At 36.6% G+C, this 25,052-nt stretch overlaps 1 protein-coding gene and 1 long non-coding RNA gene across 2 annotated transcripts in view; one reads left to right on the top strand and one right to left on the bottom strand.

Annotated features, from left to right (window-relative positions):
- LOC135208864 (uncharacterized) overlaps positions 1-25,052 on the bottom strand; it is a 70,946-nt gene that overhangs the window by 39,988 nt on the left and 5,906 nt on the right. The gene's annotated exons all lie outside the window — the stretch shown is intronic.
- LOC135208267 (uncharacterized) lies at positions 5,629-24,910 on the top strand. The gene is made up of 11 exons (XM_064240377.1): positions 5,629-5,696; positions 6,843-7,082; positions 7,777-7,896; positions 12,228-12,294; positions 17,954-18,106; positions 18,767-18,916; positions 19,165-19,297; positions 20,700-20,857; positions 21,043-21,198; positions 22,893-23,034; positions 23,374-24,910. Exons 2-11 carry the CDS (start codon positions 6,858-6,860, stop codon positions 23,531-23,533), a joined length of 1,464 nt encoding a protein of 487 aa, XP_064096447.1. The 5' UTR covers positions 5,629-5,696; positions 6,843-6,857; the 3' UTR covers positions 23,534-24,910.

Raw genomic sequence — 25,052 nt, 5'->3', positions numbered from 1 at the left:
GTTGATTTAGTGTACCTGGATCCCACCATCCAAAGGGTCCCTTGGCTATTACAGTTTTATTCCTCCCCTTCCCGAAATCCTGTCATTTATTGTCAATTACGAGGGCCATCTTTTGATAATAACTCCATGAAAGTGCAAGCATGCATTTTTGCGTAATCCTACTGATAACAAGACACAACCCAATGCAACCAAAAACATAATCTCAGTTGAGGTAACACCGACAGAATCTATTAAGACAAAACGGGGATGTGAGCAGTCGTTTGACCATGAATTCAAGATTTAACAAGAGATAGGCCTAGAGAGAGAGAGAGAGAGAGAGAGAGAGAGAGAGAGAGAGAAGAGAGAGAGAGAACGGTGTAAAATTTGGGAGAGAGACCATGTCAATTCATATGCTAGTCATGGCAAAAACCGAAAAAGAAAAATTTCGATCAATTTTAACCGCATTGTTTTAGTTTCAAGTGTGTCTCTCTCTTTCGAGCATTTGTAAGCAACCACTGTCCCGCGTCGACCAGAACCATAATGGTCCCGTGGAAATGTTTCCCCTGGAAATTATATTATGACTTTCCTGGGCGTCCGTTTTCCATTTCTAATTGCCCACCCAATTCCGAGAAAGGCGTTCCTCCTTTCTTTTTCTTATCTGTGGGCCGAGAAAAACAAAGCTATTAGAGCCTCAATTATAGCCCCAGTGACGTTGCCTGGTTTGCTTTGGACGACGACGGGACGATTTGTCACGAATGAGGGTCAGAAATCGTTTTGAACCTTCGAAGATTCTTGAAACACACGGGCGCGATTAGAAGTATTTCGTCAGCCCTTAATAACAGGTGTTGTACGTAACGTTAATCTTCAAAATACTCGATGAATCTTTTACCTGGCAATTCAAGATGTCTCTTTGCAACTTGACTCAAATGTATTCTACGTTTTTTTTTTAACAAATTTCAAATACTATTCGGTGGGGACACGTTTGCTGCATTAACTTCAGCTTTGCATGGTAACTAAAAAGACACTTATCTTCATTTTCCTAACATAAACGATGTTTTGATTGGGGAAAAACATTCACCTTTTAAAGCCTTTTTCCAAATTCCAGTGGCTCATCCAAACGGGTGAGATGTCAACGCTAAATGATGATTGGATAGAATATATTACAGTACCGAATTTCTCCAAAGGCCAAGCGTTGGGAGCTACGAGGTCATTCGGCGCTGAAAGCAAAACTAACAGCAAGAAGGTTTGAAAGATGCAACGGGTGGGGGGCGGGGGGAGGGGAACCTCGCAGCTGCACTTTTGAAACGATTGTTCGAGTGGGTGAAAAGTCAGGTGGAAGGAAGAGAATATGAACAGGGGGACAGTAAAAGGAATGAGACAGGCGTGGCCATTATTATAAGTACGAGTGTCGACCCAGGAGTCTGTGATTAAGTTTTTTTAAGGAACTACATATATCCTCGCACTCACACGCTTCTTGATGTTTTAATAGTGATTTATTAATTCATCACTGTTTTAATGATTGCAATGAACTACTGAACGCAGCCCTTGATTTACTTTATGAACGTGAATCTGTCATTGACAAAGAACAAACGTAACCTTCAATGCATTTTAACAAATCAATTAATGCAACCGACACCCTTTATTTTATTGACATGCACATCTTTATATTACCTATACAAGGGATAAAGATACAGGTAGCTATGTGTAGCCATCTTTCACAGGCAAGGAAAAAAAAAGGAGTTCGTAAAGAAAATAAAATGGAGTCTTATGGTAAATGAGGTAAAACAGCTCAAAAATTATGTCAGAGGAATTACAGAATCGCAGAAAATAATAAGTGAAACAATGAAATTGTGCTATAAAATACGTGATACTTTGATTTGAAAAAAAAAGAACAGTATTGAAACCCAAAGACAGTGCTGATTGTAATAACAGTATGAAAGCCAGATACTGTGGTGATTGTATTACAAAACCCAGATATAGACCAGTAGACGTTGCATATTACAAAGACTAAACACTAAAGATATATTATTAGACCAGTAAACGTTACTTAACAAAGTTATTCGTAGATATGCCATGTAAAATCATGTTACAGAATGACATTGGAAGCTTCGATTGAAACTATTTCAATTTATATTCAAATCCCTTTAAAGCAAAGACCTACACTTTCTTAGCCTACAGAATTAAAAAAACTGTGTTTTTTTTAGTTATTATACAAGCACAAGCATAGAGGCATAATATTTTTCGTTAGTTGCAAGTGTCCAACAACACGTTAAAATAATTTCAATTATTCCAGGTTCTATTTCTACTTTAGACCGCTCTTTCTGGCATATATTACTTTAAAACACTAAAAATTGGGATTCCCAGCTTCCGTAAACTTTATAAAACTCGGAAAATAGAGAAAATGTGGTTTTAATTTCCAACTGCATTATCCCCGGAAATACAACGAAGAAATTTCGTACAATCTTGATTTTTTTTCTTTTTTTTATGAAAGCTTTGTCAGCCGAGGTACCATAGTATTTTTGCTAAGTGTCCCACAATAAAATTATCGTTTTCTATATATCATAGGCATTATAGAAAACGAACTACACCGAGGACTTCAATATTCGTTTGATTTTCTCATTGGAAACCCGTACCCGCTTATCAAAATAAAATCATATTACAATGATTAAATTGGCAATACAGACAGTTGCAGATGTATTTAGGTTTTATAACGTTGGCAGTATTTTTTCTAATTAAAAATGCGAAAAACTTGTTAAAACAATGATAAAGTGTAGCTACCTATTTATATCGAGGACCCATATCTTCGAAATGGCTACGAATGACGATGATGATGACGAAAATGGAGCTTTCTGCAAAATTCAGCTAGCTGGACGAGCTTAGCAATTAGCGATTACGAAAATTTAACTTTTTTGAAGCTGTTAAATTCCACCTCATGTTTAAAGAAACACTGTGAGGTGTGGACAAAGAGGCAGGTAGTAGTGTACTGACTTTATTACAGTTGTTGTTGTTTTTGATTAAGCTGACCTTGTGTCAGCACGGGCTCTTGCTCACAGAGCAGCCCGTAAGTTTATTACAGGTAAGGGAAATTCAAATATACAGTATGCGTGCGGAAATGTGGTTTCCGACCCGCGAGAGTGTAAAAGTGGGTCGGCGAAACCCGATTTGTTTTCTTGCGGGACATATAACACAAAATACAAAAGTACATAAAATATGATATTACAAGATATATACATTGGCGGAAAGCCCGCTGAACGCTCTCGAGGAGGGAAGTAAGAACAACGTCGACATAATATAATAATCATGAAAAATTTCTCTGAAATCCCGCACCCCTTCCTCCCTAAAAAGACAAAAAAAAATATGTCACTAAAAAGAACAATAACATCCTCCTATTCTGATGAAAGAGAACGATAATTTCCACGCCCATCTTTACCACGAACGCCACTGAAAGGGCAAAAGGACGATAATAGTTAACCACGTCTCGCCCGCATTGAATCTATAGAAACAGAGCAAATTTACGAGTTTGGGAACGAAGCAAAAGGTTAGCACTGAAAGACAGTAAGGATGACTGAAATTTATGATGATTTTCACCTCGGTTCCTCCAAAGAGTCACGACAGGTCTCGGCGAAACAGAAGTTATCAATCATCATACAAGGATTGTGGTGAACAATTTTTTTTTATTATACAGGACGCCCCCTCCCCAGCCATCAACACACCCCCCCCCACCCCCCCCCCCCCCCCCCCATGTTAAGTTATGGGACTTCATGATACTGTCATTAACTTGACCACGGACTTGATACAAACAAGCGCCCTATATGTTCGTGTGAACACAAAAATATTTATTGTCGTTTTTTCATCAATGACTTTTATTTCGGGGGGCAATTTTTCTAACTGGGAATCGGATCAATGGTCATTGTGCCTTTGTTATAAATTTGCGCACTGTGCCAACGTGCCCTCTAGGGGTTATCATACGAACTGGATGGAGCCGCCTCCTACAGAATTGAGCGTGTGGTTTGTCAATTCTGAAAGGTCTGTTTGGATGTCTAAATTATATATATATATATATATATATATATATATATATATATATTATATATATGAATAACTTCATCACGAAGTATATAAAACGTGATGATATGTATAAATAAAGGTTTTTGCCACGAAGGAAAAATGAAAAGCGAGATAGCCAAGCACTTTCGGTCTAGAGCGACCCTTACTCAGGCACAACTGAGTAAAGGGTCGCACTAGACCGAAAGTGCTTGGCTATCTCGCTTTTCATTTTTCCTTTCGTGGCAAAAACCTTTATATATATATATATATACATATATATATATATATATATATATATATATATATATATATGTATATATATAATATATATAGTAATACTATTTATACAGATTAATATATATGACCAGTTCCTTTTGTTCAAAGGTTAAAGAATGGCTGAGGATAGAGGGCTGCAAATTGGTATGTTGATATCCACCCTCCAATCATCAAAAATACAAAATTACAGCCCTCTAACCTCAATAGTTTTTAATATTATTTTTGGGTGAAAGTTAGCCATGATCGTGCAACTGGCAACGCTATAGGACAGGCCACCACTGGGCCGTGGCTGAAAGTTTAAGAAAATTCGATTGCGCTGAAGAAATTACGGTGCCTTTTTTTACTAGTTTTTTATTGAAATAAACGTGAAAACGGTTTCTAAAATGAACGACATAATAGAACACCATCGATACGAGCCCCATTGAGGAATAATTCCGTCAGTACACCTCACGCTGTACACTGTAGGCATTGCTTAAGGTCCTTTGCAGGGTCCCTTTGTGGCCGTTGGGTGCAACACCTTTCATCCCTTTTACTCTACCTCCTTTCATATTCTCTTCCTCCCGTATTACCTTCCACTCTCTCCTAACAGTTGTTTCAACCTTATTTTCAGCGCTGAATGACCTCATAGGGCCAAGAGCTTGGCTTTGACGTAAATTTTATATACCGATTCCAATTACCGCTAAAAATTGTATTTGCCACTTTAATATTATTATTATTATTATAATAATAATACTTTATATTAAATTTTAACGGCAGAAACGACATGATTTTAGTAAAAAAAAGAAAAATAAACTTGTGGCGTTTCATGTATAGTATAAAATTTACCAAAAATATCTCGGTTCTTACCAGAACTTGCTGGAATGCTACAGTAAAAAAATAAAAATAAAAAAAAAAAAACTTTGAATACGAATACGACATGTAAAATTTTATGGCACCGCTTAGTACATTATTTTCTCTTTGAGCAGCGACTTATCAAACCGATTTACGTTCTGCGGACAATCATAAACACTAAAGAATGCTTCCTCGCTCTTGGGAAGACAACAATGTACCAAAAGGTTTTGGGTCGACTTATAATTATACTTCACGTTTCATAGCAGTTCACGAAACGGATCCAAGTTCACAAAAAAAAAAAAAAAAGAAAAAAAAAAAAATTTAACGCTAGGGGTCTAAAGTACAGTCCACCAAACATGAATAGCAATGCTTAGTGGTCGTGGATTCAAGAGTGGCATCTTCACATACGGAAGATTGATGGTGCACTGTTTTATCATAAATCCCTTACGTGCCTCCAAGTTTACCTAGTCTCTATGATTACAGTTAGTTTTTAAGGAATAGCTGGAGAGGTCAGTACGTCGATACACCTGCTTGCTGATACCTGATAACCTTTCGTCTACTTGGTAAGTTTTACAGGAATTCATAACTTATACGTGTACATATACATAAATACATATTATATACATATACACACATATAAACACACACACTATATATATATATATATATATATATATATATATATATATATATATATCATATATATATATATATATATATATATATATATATATACTTACACCGCCTCCATCAGAGTATACGAACACAATGAACCAAGTTTATGAACTGGGTATTTTAAAATAGGGCGTTCTCTGAACCACTTCACTGAACAATGTGATCTCCTGGCTTTGTTCTCAGAAGAACTATGAACATAAAACAGGCCATATGATACCTCAAGAGTGCGTCCACACTGTAGCAAAGCACGTCATAAACCTTTCAGTAACTTGAGGCAAAACAATCACAAGTAAAATTAAAACAAATTAACGACTTGTTGGCAGTCCTAGCCACTGCCTTTTGAGATATCATTCAGTATTAGACCTACGCTCGTTGACTTGTCTTGTTCGTATGTTCTTACGTTGCATGGAACCAGTGGTTATTCACCATCAGGACCAACGGCTTTACGTGACTTCCGAACCAGAAAGACACATCTCTGACCAATCAATGAAATGCCCAAGAACCAAGACCAAACTGACCACGTCACTGAGGCGCTTTCGTTGATATGTCCTTCACCTGTTTGTTATATGTTCTGTGTTGAGTTACGGGCTTGAATTCACATGTAATTTTGTAGTGTGGAAGTACTAAAAGCTCTAAATTCTCGATTTTAAAAAATATTTATACCTTGTAAGTTATTTTTAAGCATTGCACATTTTCAGTGGGTGTCACTAGCATCCAAAAAAAAAATGGTTTCCTAAGGGAAAATCTTTCTCCATAGGAAGTAGCATAGCTGGTTCCATAAGAGTTTTGCCAGTATAAACCTAGAAATTCTCATGGAATCTTTGCAAAAAGCTCTGTGTATATTGGGGCTTAGTGTAACTGTCTAGGAGCAAGAGAATGTGCCAGCACAAGGCTATGTTAACCCAAAATACGTCTAATACTTTGGTGTTTCGTCAGTAGAAAACCTTCAAGAATCCTGTCATGCTATATGAACTCCAAAAAAAGGAAGCTGCTTTATATAATCGATCTGAGGTATCGCGTTTTATCTATCTCAGGTGTGAGAAGGACCCATGGACGGGAATTCGATGTTCAGAATTTGGCAGTGTCTTATTTTAGCTACCCTGGCAGTGGGTGGTTCTTGTGTGATGTTCGCAAATTCTCTCTCACGAGTGGGACGTTTGGATGGCAACGTCACTGCAACCGTCAAGGCTGACCGTGGGGTACTTTCTTGCATAATGACCTGCAGCGATCTGAACGCTGCTGTTAGCGACAGGTGCAGAGCTTTCAATTTTCACGTAAGTTATATAACAAACTTCCTCGGTTTCGATTTTGGTTTCTTCGGTTAAATAATTACGTTTCAGTGGACAACTGAAGACTCCATGTAACAAGTCTGGTCGCCTGAAACTTCTTGACGTTTAATTCATCAACCTCTGCCGAATGACATGTCAAATTTTCTTCATATCACCTCAGAAATTAAAGTCACCTTTTAACAAGAAATCTAAATGAAAAACAGTACAGGTATTTACCACTCCTTTATTTCTTGGGATTAGTCAACAAATGTAGAAATCGGATTTCTTTGCAAATCTCAGCAGAGTAATGTGGCTTTTTCATTTAGAATATTCATATTTTCTATATAAATTCAATCTTCCATTTTGCTAGAAACATGATAATCAACTGACCACATTCAACAGATACTCAATGACCTCTTTAGCGTCTAGAGTTCTTTTCACTCTTCATTGGAAACTTTAACACTTGCAATCCTTCGAAATATTTTCACAAGAGTTTTTACACTTAGCATAACTTGTATATCAAGGAACCCAAGATAAAAAGGAAAGTCACTTCCGTTGAATAGTTCCAATTCATCACTGTTTTGATGTCCCTTTCATGCGCTGCTTTCCAGAATAAAGAATTTGTAATTTCCTTCAGTATTTCTGCTTACTGAATCTGAATCACTTTTCTTGAGTCTATTTCATCTTGTTAATTTTCCAGAAACCAGGAGCCACCTGCGAGATCTTGTCGTCGGCCCTTTGCGATGGCAGCGATAACAAGACCCTCATCACCACTGACTCTTCTTGGAGATACTACGACTTAACCAACGATCTGGATGAGGTCAGTCATGGTGTAAAATAATTTCCTACTGGGGATTTTCTGGGTTAGGTTTTTTTGGGGGATCTTTCCTAGGTAGTGACCCCAAAGGGTTTTCGGGCTAATATTTCTTGTGGATCATAATCTTTATGACACTTACAGTCTTTTGCTTACGTCTTTACGGTCATTCCCAACGGGAATACACTATACCCATGGGGGTCACTCACTTGGAAAAATCCGACTTTTTTTCCGCGTCCCATCTCTGCCCAGGTGGAGGAAGTAAGTTTACCATTTACCTTTCGTCTGGTTCCTTAAGCCCCTTCAAGCGCCTCAGTGGCGTGGTTGGTATGGTGTTTGCGTCCCACCTCGGTGGTCGCGGGTTCGATTCTCGGCCATTCCATTGACGAGTGAGAGATGTGTATTTCTGGTGATAGAAGTTCACTCTCGACGTGATTCGGAAGTCACGTAAAGCCGTTGGTCCCGTTGCTAGATAACCACTGGTTCCATGCAACGTAATAACACCATACAAACAAACAAACAAACTTAAGCCCCTTCATTATTTAATTTTCGATAGTCACTTTTAAAACCGAATTCACTGGGCAAGTCTAATGGGAGACTACTGTAGTGGCAACGCCTAGGGACTCTAAAACGGTGTTCTAGGGGAGTCTTGGTCTACTAGCGACGAAATCACTGCACTACCACCAAATTAGAATGATAGAGAGAGAGAGAGAGATTTAATCTTGCAGAATTTAATCATCTACGAAGGATGCGCAAAGCGACAGTTGACGGTGGTATGATGTTTTGATGTGTTGACTAGCAGATGCAGAATTTGGATGGTAACTGTAATTCAATTACTTGTTTGGTTTTGCAAGATATCTTTCATCAAAGAGGAATAGTGGCCAAGAGAAGATGATCTGAGAAAAGATGGTCCTCTGGCGAAACAAGACAAATGTGACATAAGAGACGACGGCTAAGAGGCATACACCTACTTGAGCACCGTAAGAGTTTACTGAAATTTATGAATGAAAAAGTCCTAATTGTGAATGAAAGTGGAAATTTAAAAGCTTAATACAACCAGAAGTCAATGGGAATAGAAATGTGTGCGCATATCATATCATATACGATAAATAAATTAATATATACCTACTCGTTAATAGGTGGCAAGAAACAAATTTAAATTTAATTTATTAGTAAAGAACGGAGTTCATACATGAACAATAAATTTATGAACATAGGAACAAACCCAGAAGGACAAGTTATTAGGAGAATGAAGGACTTTATATAAAATCAATTCTGTGAATTCTGCCATTATTTTTAATAAAATATCATTATTGTTATTATTATTATTATTATTATTATTATTATTATTATATTATTATTAAACCAAACAAAAACTTCTTTCAGTTTTCTTCTGAATATTGAAAAAGAAACCCACAAATTCAATTTGTAACTTGTTTACTTCTAAGTATTTACATTTAGTTTTACTCCACACTCGAGTACTTTCAGGCCCTTCTGTGGCCCATTTCTCAAGAGATGTTGGATGTTAGCCTGGGTCAAGGCCCAGCAGTCTTCTGGAACTTCTTCTCGTTGTGCTGTCATTTATGCGATGGCTGTTCTGGTTTTCTTGAGAGTTGCCAATCCCCTCTTGATCGCTCTGATATCCTGAGCTGATGTCAATGGGATTCACCTTTGTGGTAAGGGTGTGGTCACCGTAAGTCTGTTGGGCAGGAAACCTAATCTCCAGGTCAGCAGGGTCAATCTTAGCTTCTTTTAATATCAAAGCTCGGCTTATGGGATCTTCTGAGGTAAAACCTTTGTTTCCTTCAATTACTTTGATCTCTCTGATAAGCGCACCTTCTACTACCCTCCTGTGACTAATTTTGTTGCTTTTGGTATATAAGCCTACTGTTTTTTGAAATCCATCCTATGGTCATTTTCCCAACAATGTCTAGCTATAGCACTCACCCCTGAGAGTTAAGCTGTACTGCCCTTCTATGTTCTTGGACTCTAGTCCATTATTCCCCTACCTGATTCCCCCACATATCTGTCTCCACAATTATTGCAATTGATTATGTATACCCCCGCTACATCATCTGTATTACTGTCTTCTCCTTCCAATTTATTTTTACATACTTTGGTTTTTTAAGGTATTATCAAAGGTATATACAAATTTATATTGACTTTCTTTCATTTTTGAAGTGATTTGTTTCATTTTAGCATAAAAGGGAGGGCAACTATTTTATTGTTTTTCTTTATTCCATGTACTCTCTTACATTCGCTCTGTAAAATATTTTTTCTAGCTTTGGTGAGTGCCCTTTTCTGAACCATTCCGGGTATGCTAATGCATCGAAGCTTTTATCGATGTAATTTATTTCTTGCTCTATCTTGCAAGGGTCACACGTTCTCATTGCCCTAAGAAATAAACCTGTTAGAACCCCTATTTTTATATCATGACTATGAAAAGAGAAGAAATGAATATATGAGTTTGTATGTGTGGGCTTTCTATATGTGCTGAATTCATATCCTGTTTCTTTTCTTTCTATGAGTATGTCTAAAAAGGGCAGTTTATTATTGTTACTTCTCTAAAGTGAACTGGATATTGTTATCAACTTATTGAGCTCCATCTAGAAAAGTTTCTATTTTATTTCCATCCCCTTGCAGAATAGCAAAAATATCATCCACGTATCTCCACCATCCTTGCAGTTTTAAGTCAGGGACATTCACATTAGGAACTAGATTAGTTTCGAAAATATTCCATATAGATGTTAGCGAGTATAGGTGATAATGAGGGACCCCATAGCTACTCCATATTTCTGTTGTAAACATGTCCTTCAAACGTGAAATAAAGTATCACTGACACACAATTTGATCAACTCAAGGAAGACGCAAGGGGATGGAAATAAAATAGAAACTTTTCTAGATGAGCTCAATAAGTTTGATAACAATATCCAGTTCACTTTAGAGAAAAGTAACAATAATAAAACTTGCCCTTTTTAGACATACTCATAGAAAGAAAAGAAACAGGATATGAATTCAGCACAATTATAGAAAGCCCACACACAACAAAAACTCATATATTCATTTCTTCTCTTTTCATAGTCATGATATAAAAATAGGTTCTAACAGGTTTATTTCTTATGGGCAATGAGAACGTGTGACCCTTGCAAGATAGAGCAAGAAATAAATTACATCGATAAAAGCTTCGATGCATTAGCATACCCGGAATGGTTCAGAAAAGGGCAACTCACAAAGCTAGAAAAATATTTTAACAGAGCGAATGTAGAGAGTACATGGAATAAAGAAAACAAGAAAATAGTTGCCCTCCCTTTTATGCCTAAATGAAACAAATCACTTCAAAAATGAAAGAAAGTCAATATAAATTTGTATATACCTTTGATAATACCTTAAAAAACAAAAAAAAAGTATGTAAAAATAATGGAAGGAGAAGACAGTAATTCAGATGATGTAGCGGGGTATACATAATCAATTGCAATAATTGTGGAGACAGATATGTGGGGAATCAGGTAGGGGAATAAGGACTAGAGTCCAAGAAACATAGAAGGGCAGTACAGCTTAACTCTCAGGGGTCCCAGTGCTATAGCTAGACATTGTTGGGAAAATGATCATAGGATGGATTTCAAAAACAGTAGGCTTATATACAAAAGCAACAAAAATTAGTCACAGGAGGAGGGTAGTAGAAGGTGCGCTTATCAGAGAGATCAAAGTAATTGAAGGAAACAAAGGTTTTACCTCAGAAGATCCCATAAGCCGAGCTTTGATATATAAAAGAGCTAAGATTGACCTGCTGACCTGGAGATTAGGTTTCCTGCCCAACAGACTTACGGTGACCACACCTTACCACAAGGGTGAATCCCATTGACCATCAGCTCAGGATATCAGAGCGACAAGAGGGGATTGGCAACTCTCAAAGAAAAACCAGAACAGCCATCGCATAAATGACAGCACAACGAGAAGAAGTTCCAGAAGACTGGCTGGGCCTTGACCCAGGCTAACATCCCAACATCTCTTGAGAATGGGCCACAGAAGGGCCTGAAAGTACTGAGTGTGGAGTAAAACTAAATGTAAATACTTAGAAGTAAACAAGTTACAAATTGAATTTGTGGGTTTCTTTTTCATTATTATTATTATTATTTTATTATTTCATTATTATTATATTATTATTATTATTATTATTATTATTACTTATTTATTATTACCACGCACATTCAGTTGCTGAAAAGGCAGAAGATGCCACGATTAGGGAAAAGGATGCGTAACTAAACTTCTACAAGTAAAAAAAAATGTTAACTTCTACTAGTAAAAAAAAAATGTTAACACTTTTTTAAATTCAACAGGACAATGCAGTGACCTTCAAAGACAAACCTGTGTGCACAGAGTTCGGGAAATGTTCTGGCAAATGCAGTAAGTACTCTATTCTCTACATAATATTTATTTATAATACTTATTGGCAACTCTCTACATGAAACCCATTGGCAGCTTCCTACATTAAACTCATGGGCAACTCCCTACATTCAACCCATTGGCAGCTCTCTACGTTTAAACTCACTGGCAGCTCCCTACATTCAACCCATTGGCAGCTCTCTACATTAAACTCATTGGCAGCTATGTGCATCGCACTCACTGGTAGCTCTCTACATTAACCTCATTGGCAGCTATGTACATCAAACTAACTGGCAGCTCGCATTGGTAGCTCTAATACATTAAACTCACTGGCAGCTTCCTACATTCAACCCATTGGCAGCTCCCTACATTAAACTCATTGGCAGCTCTCTACATTAAACTCATTGGCAGCTATGTACATCAAACTAACTGGCAGCTCCCAGGGCAGCTCTAATACATTAAACTCATGGGCAGCTATGTACATCATACTCACTGGCAGCTATCTACACTAAATTCATTGGCAGCTCTCTACATTCAACCCATTGACATCTCTCTACGTTTAAATTCACTGGCAGCTCCCTACATTAAACTCATTGGCAGCACTCTAAATTAAACTCATTGGCAGCTCCCTACATTCAACCCATTGGTAGTTCTCTATGTTTAAACTCACTGGCAGCTCCCTACATTCAACCCATTGGTAGCTCTCTACATTGAACTCACTGGCAGCTATGTACATCGCACTCACTGGTAGCTCTCTACAAACCTCATTGACAGCTACGTACATCAAACTAACTGGCAGCTCCCATTGGCAGCTCTAATACATCAAACTCACTGGCAGACCTACATTCAACCCATTGGCAGCTCTCTATGTTTAAACTCACTGGCAGCTCCCTACATTCAACCCATTGGCAGCTCCCTACATTAAACTCATTGGCAGCGCTCTAAATTAAACTCATTGGCGGCTCCCTACATTCAACCCATTGGCAGCTCTCTATGTTTAAACTCACTGGCAGCTCCCTACATTCAACCCATTGGCAGCTATGTACATCATACTCACTGGTAACTCCCTACATCAAACTCATAAGCAGCTCTCTAGATCACACTTATTGGCAGCTCTCTACGCATTATACTCATTGGCAGCTCCCATCATTAGTTTGCCCACGAATTAGTCATAGGAGGTATGACAACTTGATAACATGGAACCAAAAATAACTAAACATGAATGTTTACTTATCGACCTTTTCTATATTCTAAATAATCGCATTTGTAATTAGGTATGTTAATATAGCAGTTATTCTGTGGGGAAATGAGAGGCTACAAATGAGTTGCTATACCGTTTGGGACTCCACCGTTGGAATTCGAAGTAGAACAATGTTTATTAAAGGTTTCATTTCGCCATGAACTAAATAGTATATCATACTCCAACATCTTCATGGAAAAGAAGATTTAAACCCACATGGTTTTACACTTCTGTCCCTACATATTCAAAGGTTAACACCTGTGCTCTGGCCTGTACATATTTAACAGCCTCGTCTGTGTACCTAAGCACGCAAGTACACGTGAAGATTCATGCCTGAATATTTTTACCTTACAAGTTGAATTGAATGTGCCTTTTCTCTCTCTCTCTCTCTCTCTCTTTCACACACACCCGGTCTTACTCAGGTGCATGGAAAAAGAAATATTATTCAAGGTTCGTGACTCAGGCCTTCTGTATTTTGCCCTTTGGAATAAAATTATAGAGTACAAGACAAAGCTGTAAACCAGAATAAAATATACACGTTCCTCCAGGACAAGGAATCATCAGTAAAAAGGTGAACGTTAAAAAAAAAAATAAAAAATAAAAAGCTGAAGTAGCAATTGGCTCCAGTAGCGATGATGATAAATTGAACCCCATTATCAACCACAGATTTAACTCTTCCTTTTCCTAAGTGAGGAACAGAAAGTGACAGCAGAGTTAACAGATTCCTTTGCACGACAGTACACATTTTTTTGCAACAGATTGGTTATTTTAGAGCCATTTCATAGAAGGAAGTAAGTTTTTAAAACACACAAGGCAGAAAAATAAAACAAAAGTTTCCAATATCTTCACTGTACAGAACGTAAATACTTTTGCACTGTTATCCGCATAACACAACCACGTATGTATGTATGTATGTATGCGCACGCGATCGTGAAGTATTGCTTATCGATTTGCGAGTGTAATTCTCATGACACTGTTGAAGCCATAGCAACACTATTGGAAAATGTTTATAAGTTTTGGGATCTTGAACAAAGCATACCAATTGGTGGTCAGGGACATGTGTTTAATCTTTTATATATATATATATATATATATATATTATATATATATATATATATATATATATATTTATTTATATTTTAATTCAACTATTCATGTCAGATAGCTCTCTTCTAGACCTATAAAATCAAAACAAAGTATTCTAGCCACGTTGCCATGGTTGTTACATTGTTTGCAGTGACACATACGCAAGTCGATACACAACAGTGCACAATTTGTTTGCGTTCTGTACAGCTCATTATGGAGTTAAATAACGGAAGTTCTTATAAAGTGCTTAGCCATGTTTCTTGATTTCTTTTTCGTTAAAAAAAAAAACAGTGCTAAATTATCGGTCTGTCATAAAATTGTGAAGAACTGTCTTGCATGGAAATCAGTTAGCTCTTGAGTCACTACCGTGTTAATTATTAATTTAGTATTATGTTCAATATGAATTATGTTCATATTGAACTTTATACATTTTTCGGATGATTCCTTTTCCTTCGCAATATGCATGAACTAAAGTAGTGGTCATTATGGTTTATTATAAAATAAATACATAACACAAAATTGTTTTATAATATATATATATATATATATATATATATATATATATATATATTTTTATATATTATATATATATATATATATATATATATATATATATATATATATAGAGGAGGCCCCATTGAGGACGAACTGTTGGGCATTCTCTGAGACGTACCTTTTTCAATTTTTCCTATGTGGAATGCAACTGAATTACTGTATCTTCGAGCCTAAGAAGATTACCAATACTATATAACACACACATATATATATATATATATTTATATATAATAGATATATATATTATAATATATATATATGGTATAATTGTATATATATATCTATTATTATATCGAGTATATAATATATATATATATTACTATAATATAATATATATACACTATATATACTATACATATCATCTTCAAACATCACAGTAGTAGCCCTGACTTCATACATAAGCGGAATACCAGACGGGAATTGATAGTCAGGAATCCAAAGCCGCTTTCGTCTTTATTTCCGACATCGTCAAGGAGCTACTCAACAGTACTCCTTGACATGTTCCTAATAAAGACGACGGTTGCTTTCCTGACTATCAATTTCCCGTGTATTCGCTTATATATAATAAATATATTATATATATTATATATCTATATATATATATATATATTATATAATATCATAGATACTATAGATATACTATAATCATATATATATTTATATTTCTATAATATAATATACTATATATAAAAGTATATCATATATAATGAATATATATGATATATTCTATAGATACATATTATATATATATCTATTATATATATTATATATATTATATATATATATATAATAATATATATATATATAGCGATATATATAGATAGATATATATAGATATATAATATATATATATATAGATATATATATATATATTATAATCCATATCATATAGATATATAGATGATATATATATTATATATATATCATATAGATATCTATATATCTATATATATATTAGATATATATATTCTATCTACTATCTATCCTATATATCTATATGATAGATAATATTCTATATATATATATATATATAGCATAATATAGATCAGAGCATAGAGAGAGAGAGAAGAAGGAGAGAGATGAGAGAGGGAGAGAGAGAGAGTAGATATATATTATATATAGATTATAGAGATATATTCGCTATATCGATATAGATTAAGATATAAATATATATATATATATATTAGTATATACATATATAGATATTATATAGATAATATAGAGATACAGCTATAGATATATAGATAGAGAGCTATATAGAAATGATATGATAGATAGATATACATATATATAATTATAATATATATGTATTATATATAATTTTATTATATATTATATATTATATCTCTATATATATGATATATTTCTTATGGCCATTATAAAACAGGAATATAATTGTTTTTAGTTCCTTTACTGTGTACATTGCATATAATAAGGTAATCAATTCATCTGGTTTTGGACTCATCATTCATTCACAGAACCTCGTTACATTCCGGTTATTATTTACAACAGCTAATAGACGGCAGCAAAACAGGATTAAAACGAAACTAAAACTACTGTGAAAGGTGAACCGAAATCAAACTATATAAATACATAATTGGCAACTCAAGTTCACCCGGGAGCATATTTCCCAAGTCTGGAAGAGTTTAGGGATGGGGAAAATTAGGACCAATCAAAGCGCTTGGAGCTGATCCATGACGTCACATGCCACGCGTTTTAGCTCCCTTCTCAGCCCTATATCCATTTCTGCCGCCAGTCACGATGCCGAAGAAATACTTTTTTCTCGATTTCACAGTTTACGGCTTGTATGGTGTATACATTGTAGTCAGATATATCTAAACATAATTCAACACTAATTTAACAATGATATATTCTTCAAATGAGATACACCGTGAAATATATTATGCGTTATTGGCTTCTCCCTCTTGTAAATAATATTTTCACATCGCGAATTTTTAAATTATATACATGAAAATGCACGTTTAAAGACATTTATGAAGAGTTGCAATAACTCATGGGATGAAACTAACAATATACACGATGGTAAAAATGATGGTATATAACCTGTTTTGTAGGGGAAGATAGAGAGAGGGAGTAGGCTTACACTACGGATTTCTATGGACATATGCTATTTAGTGGTAATGCGCATTATTGGACATTGTAAAAAAGTAATATACTGATCATTACTAGGCCATGAACAGGAAAGCAGACTGATGTAGGCCCTACTATTTACAGGGACACGGTATCAGCTTCATTTATTAAATTATTTCAGGAGCTAATGTGCCCTTGAGGAAACCTATGGAAACCTACGGTTTTGTTGTTTTGGTGATCTAAGTTAGCCTACTGTAACCAAATATAGTTACGTGACAAACTCATCCTGTCATTAGCTAATCTGAATACAGTTGTTTTTCAAGGTGTACTTGATAAGCTGTAGTAAAAAATTGCCTTTGTGAGGTGGATTCCGTTTTCATAAAACCTTCCAGATGTCCTTACCTGACTGGTCCTTGTCATTTATTGTGTACGAATATATAAAAAGTTTTTATTAAAATTTTTTGCTTTTGATTTTTACTTTTCATACATTGTGGACAAACAAATCAAAAGTGATAATATAATTCAGTATTGAATATTTTTAGCAAGCCTTCACGTGATTTTTGCTCAAAATTCATTGTGTACAAAGAAAACACTGATTATTTAATTTATGTAATTTTCTTAGCAAACCTTTCGTACCTGTCATTCATTTTGAGCAAAGAATCAAAATGAGTATTTCATTACAATGCCAAACTTCTCATTTTATAAAAGGCCGCCAAATCAATCAAAGCTGCACTCACGACGAGCAATGTTTACAAGTGGCTGAGACGACCCAATGTACGGCAGTTGGAAGTTCTCCTGGGATTTGTAAATGTGAAGGCAGCTACTGGGCCTACAACTCTTCCCTCTGCCTCCCCGAAATAAGTGAGTTGTTAAATGCTATATTCAGAATAAACTGATATTTTAACAGTAATGTCATCAAAGCTGACAGTCAGATATGAAGCAAAAAATAGAGCAATGTTTGGATATAGAAAATGGCAGCATTCTTCCTTGCACCCATTGGTACTCTTTACGAAAAACTTCGCTGTTTGTTGTTCAAATATTATATTGCACAAATTCTGCTGAGAAACATTTTAGTTTATGCTTTGAGCCATCAGCTATTCCTAATGTGGAGTCTCAAACACTTTCAAGAGCTTTCAGCAATCACTGCAGCTTCTTATTCATTATCCTCATTATCACCAATCAGTGGCATTATTTGGACCTATTTGGGGACTCCTTATCAAACAAACTTGCAAGGAACAAACAATATATTTTCTACTGTGGAGCAAAATTGAAGGTGCGCAAGTCGTGTGGTCGTAACCAACCAACAAAACAAAGGACGCCTTTCATTCGGCAACAGTAATCCTCTTAATGATTATAGTATGCCTAAAAACAGGCCAGTTTCCTATGTTCCTTTTCAAAACTCCCCTCATAAGGAAAAACCCTAACCACGAGCCAATTGTCCAAGTTTTCACTTGATGTAAGAGCACTAGGTGAGAATTTTCTATTGGTCTCCTCGTTCATTTCCTGTTTTTTTTCTGCAAGGCTTCAAATCCTTGAAGACAGACTGGCTGTGGAAGATGATCGTCAACAGTATGTGTGAGGTGAAGGTCACATTAACGATTTCAGCACCTTTACAGTTAAGGCTTCAAATTGGGGCTGATTACTACACCGGCTCCAGTTACTATGGAATACGTAAGCTGAAAGATTTTTATCTTACACCAAGACAAAATTGCCTTTGCTTTTACTGACAGTTGCTTTGAATTTCGGTATGAAGTTGCTTTCATGCTTGTCCTGTCGCATTAATGTTAAAAATCTATTCAAGTATCGATATTTTATCCTTTACCTATGACGTTCATAATCTAAGTAAGATTGATAAAATTAAATATTCATGAATATGTCAAATGCGTAACTTGACTAAGAGAAACGTTATCTGCTTAAAGACCTGGGATATCCGAACACTTCAAGCTCCCTGATCGTCAGAGATGGGTCTTCAGTACAAGTGGTTTTGACACCAGGACTACTCAGCGGCCAACCCCAGAACTTCACAATCAAATGGTGCAGTGCAGCGATCAGGTATGAGATCCAGTACCAAATGTTCTTGGAACTTCACACTGAATGATTCGAGAGGCCTACATTTTCGCTGTTACAATCGTAGCAGTTCTTTGATTCTTCTCCTTGTCAAATGCTACTAACTGCACTGACCTAAGTATATTTTGTTATTGTAGATTTCATAATTAAGTTTATACATGAATGCATTTGAATTATGTTTATATATTAATAAAATTGTCAACACATACACCACAAACCCAAAAAATTGTATATGTGACTGCATGCAAAATTAGGAAGGTTAGTATGAATGGGCTATTTTCGGATATCCAAATGCAAAAGCAGGTAAAACACACATACATGCCCACGCAGGTCTGAAGTACTACGCAAATTCGAATAGATAAAAAATATTTCCTTTTCACATCAGTGAAAAGTATGGTGCCATAGAACCCTTACCCTTCTATTCTAGTTTTCATTACACCACGCACAGCAGGTCGAATGTTTCAGGAGCAAGAATGTGTAAATGCAGTTAGCATCAGACAAATAAATTCATCCACCATTTAGGTGGTTATTTACTTCACTCCGGGGTCCACAGCTTTCAACTAGGTGCTCCTCTGCCTTCAGTCTCGGGCCTTCAGATCTGTGGGCGCCAGCAATGATCAAACAGTACTGGGTACCATCACACTGACAGGAGTTTTCCAAAAACTGACTGACATGACATATGTGACTATTATTGGGCTCTGGGTTGGGAAATAAAATTGACAAATCATTGAACAAAAAAGGATTATTCATCATTCATGGGGTATGTCATCCTTCCAATGAACTGACAACCCACTTCCAAGCATTCCTTGGTCTTGAGACACAATTCATTGATATCCCTAGCCATTGGTGATTCCTGCTGTAGTAATATCGAAGTAGCACCGGTTACTTTCCAAGAGACTGGCCTGATATAACGATGCCCATCGACCTCAAAAAGTAAATGCTAATTTCCCATTTACAACGCGTTCCTTTCACATAGGATACACAAACCTACACCACGCTTATTTGTCTTGAAAGTGTGCAGTAGAATTCACAGCTGCTGAGATTTCCTTCCTAGTGCTAAAAAACATTTTGAAGGAGTGAAATTATCAGGAAATTCCTGTTCACATGTCGTCATACTTCTTATGTCTCCAATAAGTAAAAAATGGAGAAATGGGAGAGGTAATTTGCCCCCCGCCAAATGCAGGAAGATATAAGGAACTTAAATCCTCACCAAGTTTGGAGTATCGAGAGAAATAACAGAGGGGAAGGAATACAAGAGAGTTTACAAATGTTCCAGTTTGGCTGTGATCAGCAATTAATGAAAAAAAAATCTGCATCGAGGAAGTGGATCAAACTTACAAAACTAGCTATACAATATATATAATTATTTTGTCTCTTCTTCATTTAGGTTTGGCAAAGAAGGCGAAGCTCCCTTCCTGTCCTGGACCGATACTACTCCCATAACCCCTATACGAGGAATGGGGTTCTATACCACTGGTTACGCGAGTTACATTTTCCAACAAAATCTTGTTGATCCGTACTACCCATACAGTCAAGAAAGAGGAGGTAACAATGTTTTTGGAAGCATATATTTTTCTCTTTTGTTCATTTTAAACGTGAGCATCTTCAGTTATTTTATGTACTATTTTGAAGCATAATCATCTAACTTTTACTTGACTTGAAAAAGTTTTTGTCTGGCATCATCTTGATATCTTTATCTGACAAAATTATAATTTCAATCTTTTTCACAGAAATACGCACAAACGGGTACCATTGGCATACCGTGAGGATTACGCCAGATGGAAGCCCCGTTAACAGCATTACTGATTTCACTTTCAAATGCAAAACGTTATACGGTTTCACGGTTAGACTGGGAAAATTTGACGGTGGATACAGCTACCAGATACGTAAGTTTCATATGTCCTTCAGTAATTTATCATTTCAGTCATATCGTCATTTGCAAGAAAGATAAACCCCTATTTTTCAGTTAACTGAAATGTAGTCTAAGCGTGGTTCAGCGTTTTCCAAGTTTATTGCAGGATGTTTTGTCCTGGAATAACTAACATTTTGGACATTTTCTTAACCTAAAACTGATTAAGAATTTACTTTAGATTACCTCACCATATTTCTTTTTTCATCATGAACTAGACTTTTTAAGACATTTTGAAAAAACTTACAACAGCAAAGACTTCTTAGGCCTATCATAAATATACTCAATAATAATCTGTACCAATCAAGCTTAGGCTAACTTACTATAGCTAAAACAATTCTTGAAGTTCCTTTCTCCACTGATGACACCATCAAGAGCCGACTCCTTACTGTCTAATCAGCATAGCAAATGACCTGCCTAGGACTAAGAATATTACAAGAATACACTCACCCCGACTCTGATTATGTTGCAGAGCAAATCAGAAAGAATCCATTCATTAATGACAAACTGAATAGTAATCTCATTGAAATCTCTTAGTTTGGGTAAATGGTGGTTAAAGATCCCAGCATAACTCCAGTATATATCGTCTTTAAAACAAAGGAAAAAGAAACCTAGGACTTTTGGAACCCGAGAACAAATTCTGGATGGCCATGAACCCACTCACCAAAACTAGCTTGTTTTAAGGTGAGTTTACACTAGGCTTCACCGCACGCTGCATATGTAAAGGCCTGTCCACACGACCGGGCCTGATCGGTGGACCTCCCCTCTAACAAGCACACTTGACGGGCAAACCGTCAAATTGCCCGATGGGTCTTGTAGCAAAATCACCATGGTGGTGCCTGATGGCTTGAGCTTCGACCCTGGCAGACGTACGTTAACCATATACATTTCTTTTACTGAGCCATTCTTTGCACCATATTCTCTTCTTTTTCATCACACACACAACAATTATCTTGGTACACAATATCTTCTTCTTTGCGGTAGGCACCATGTTTATTGCACCGCACTGAACACACTACTGGCTTCGTCGGGCACATCTACCTCTCCATCGTCTCACCATGTGGACAACATGGGTAAGCCCGCCAGAATTTGCCCGTCAACACTGGAGCACGCCGATCAGGCCCGCTCATGTGGACAGGCCATAAGACTCATCACCCAACTCCTCCCAAATTCTTGTTAGCCCCACCTACTGGACTGCTCATCTAGACTCATGCCATACCACTAACTCACCCTAATGAGCAGTCCAGTAGGCGGGGCTAACAAGAACTTGGGAGGAGTTGGTGATGAGTCTTATGTATGCAGCGTGCGGTTAAGCCTAGTGTAAACTCACCCTTACACTGCCATGAATATTGCTTCCCAGCTTTACAATCCATAGAATGATAGACAGCTGACACTGTTTGATGTCTGTTCAATAGAATGTGGATAATGAAACTTTGTAAAATAAGTGCCACTCACTCTGCAGACTTACAAAGTGTTAGCATTGAAAGCAGAAGTTTACTACTTGAATAAAACTTTTAGAAGATGGCCAACCAGGATGTTTTCGATGGTTGAACTTATGACTTGAGAAATGAGACTATGTGTTTTCAGTTTAAGCAGTGTAATTTCTTATGATTGTAGTTTCCAATAAATTTACCACTTAAGTCATTAAAGATACATTTTTTTAACTTGCAGAAATCGGTAGAAACTATAATAATCAGTCGGCTATATATAGCCAGCGTCATAACCAAGATGTCCAAGTTGTCACTTCCTCAGGCATCCTCAGCAGCTCTGTGTACAGGGATTTCTGGATCAAATTCGTAGGACGAACGATTACGTAAGTGATTAGAATGTTTGTTCTCTGCCACTTTCACTGGAGTGGAAGTTAAGGCGAAATGGTCATCTTGCAGTGTTTTCGTAGTTTTATAATTCTCAATTATCGCCAGCCCTCTGTCCCATTAGGACACATTTGTCCCCAGTGAACTACAGTATCAGTCAATTCTCTTAAGTTTCCACTTCATCCAGCTGAAGCCACTGAACTTCACCAACATACTCCCAAATTGTCATCTAGGTTTCCTTTGGGTTTGAATGCTGCCTCTGCCCATAATAATGTGTGTCATATGTGCATGCTAGTAAGTGGAGTTCTTTTATGACTTATTTCAAGTTTCTCTGACAGATTCGGTCGTGTTGGTTATTCTGCAACGTTGAACTGGAGCGAGTCCATCGACTTCAGCCTGACCCACATTAGCCTTTATTCATGGCGTAACCAGTATGGGTACTTCAGCACGGATTCCTTCCCCCAGTTTCACGACTATCCGCACGGGGCTTACGTCTAACCAACTCAGAACTGCTCTGAAAGGCACCTTATGACCACAGGTATCTATTTCCCTTTAATGACAATGACTTCATTGGAATATGATTATCTTCATGAGGATTGGGAGTAATAGGGTTCGTACTCAAAGCAGTCTATTGACTTGGTACAGTATTACTCGATTTTTCACTTGAGCAACTTAAGTGTTGGATGAATAATGATGTTTCCTACAGAATGACCTCAGACCTTGGGAATTTGTTAATTATGCCAAAGTGTACACTCTCTCTCCCTCTCACGCAAACCTAATGATTAATCCCACCTACAAGATACATATGAGGTAAAGAATTCGTGTGAAGAGTGCTCTGAGCAATAGAAAACGTCTGTGCTTGTCAAAAAATGATGGCCCCTAATTCCAAAGAAAACATTACGGCATTCTATGCTCCTCAGCTGCATCCAGACTGCCTTCTCCCTCGTTCAAGCAAGATGATAATGGTACTGAGTTATCACGAAGGTTGTTATTTCCGGGGACGAAGTTGGAATGACTCATGCTGCTGTTGCCCCAATAAATATTACTACATATTCAGTTATAATAAACGAGAAAGAAGGACTCTTTTTCACTACAATCATAATCAACCAAGAAGAAAATCGTGGAATCTCTGAGCAACCGCTATTATAAATTGATCAAAACTACTTATTTCAGGAAGATCATAAATCAGAAAAAGAAAATGTCACTTCACAGTAGTTATTTGAAAAGTGACATGTCAAGGAAATCAAAGATGTGTGATAAGTGAAACAGTATCTGCCTTCTGCCATGTTGAAGATGAATTAATAACTACTATATTTTCCCTGCTTGTTTGTGAATTAGGGCCATCATTGTTTGCGTGGAGCATGTTTTAATATGGTAGCCATCGTGAACATCTCACCTTGACTGTATTGAATGAAATATAAGCATCCAGTACCCTTGACATTTATTCACCTTCAATTATTCTAACTATTAACTCAAATTATCTTCCTCGCCTGAGTCGTTCTCATTGCCCTCTCTCTCTCTCCAAAGTGGTTTGTTTGTAAGGTGCTTTTACGTTGCATGGAACCAGTGCTTATTCAGCAACGGGACCAACGGCTTTACGTGACTTCTGAACCACATCGAGAGTGAACTTCTATCACCAGAAATACACATCTCTCACTCCCGCGACACCGAGGTGGGAAGCTAATACCATACCAACCACGCCGCTGAGGCGCTAAAGTGGTGGACAGGCACGCCGAGTCTTTCTCACTGGTCTTGCACTGAGAACGAATGGCTTTTTTGGAGATAGTTAACATCGGTGTTGCTTTGGCCTGTTATCTACACCGTCAAAATATCTACAACGCACAAATTCAATTTTGGCTTGTTATCTACGGTCAAAATATCTACAACGTACAGTTTTGTCTGAATAAAACACGTTTTTATTTTTTTTTAATTCTAGCTTATATCACATAGAAAGAAAAATATAAAATATAAAAATTCGTTTATTTTCATTTTAGTCCAATATTTACATAATAGTATA

Source organism: Macrobrachium nipponense, chromosome 35 (genome assembly GCF_015104395.2).
Source record: "Macrobrachium nipponense isolate FS-2020 chromosome 35, ASM1510439v2, whole genome shotgun sequence".
In the NCBI taxonomy this organism is placed as follows: Eukaryota; Metazoa; Arthropoda; class Malacostraca; order Decapoda; family Palaemonidae; genus Macrobrachium; species Macrobrachium nipponense.
The sequence above is the reverse complement of the archived record's forward strand: the minus strand, read 5'-3'. Positions and strand labels throughout refer to the sequence as shown.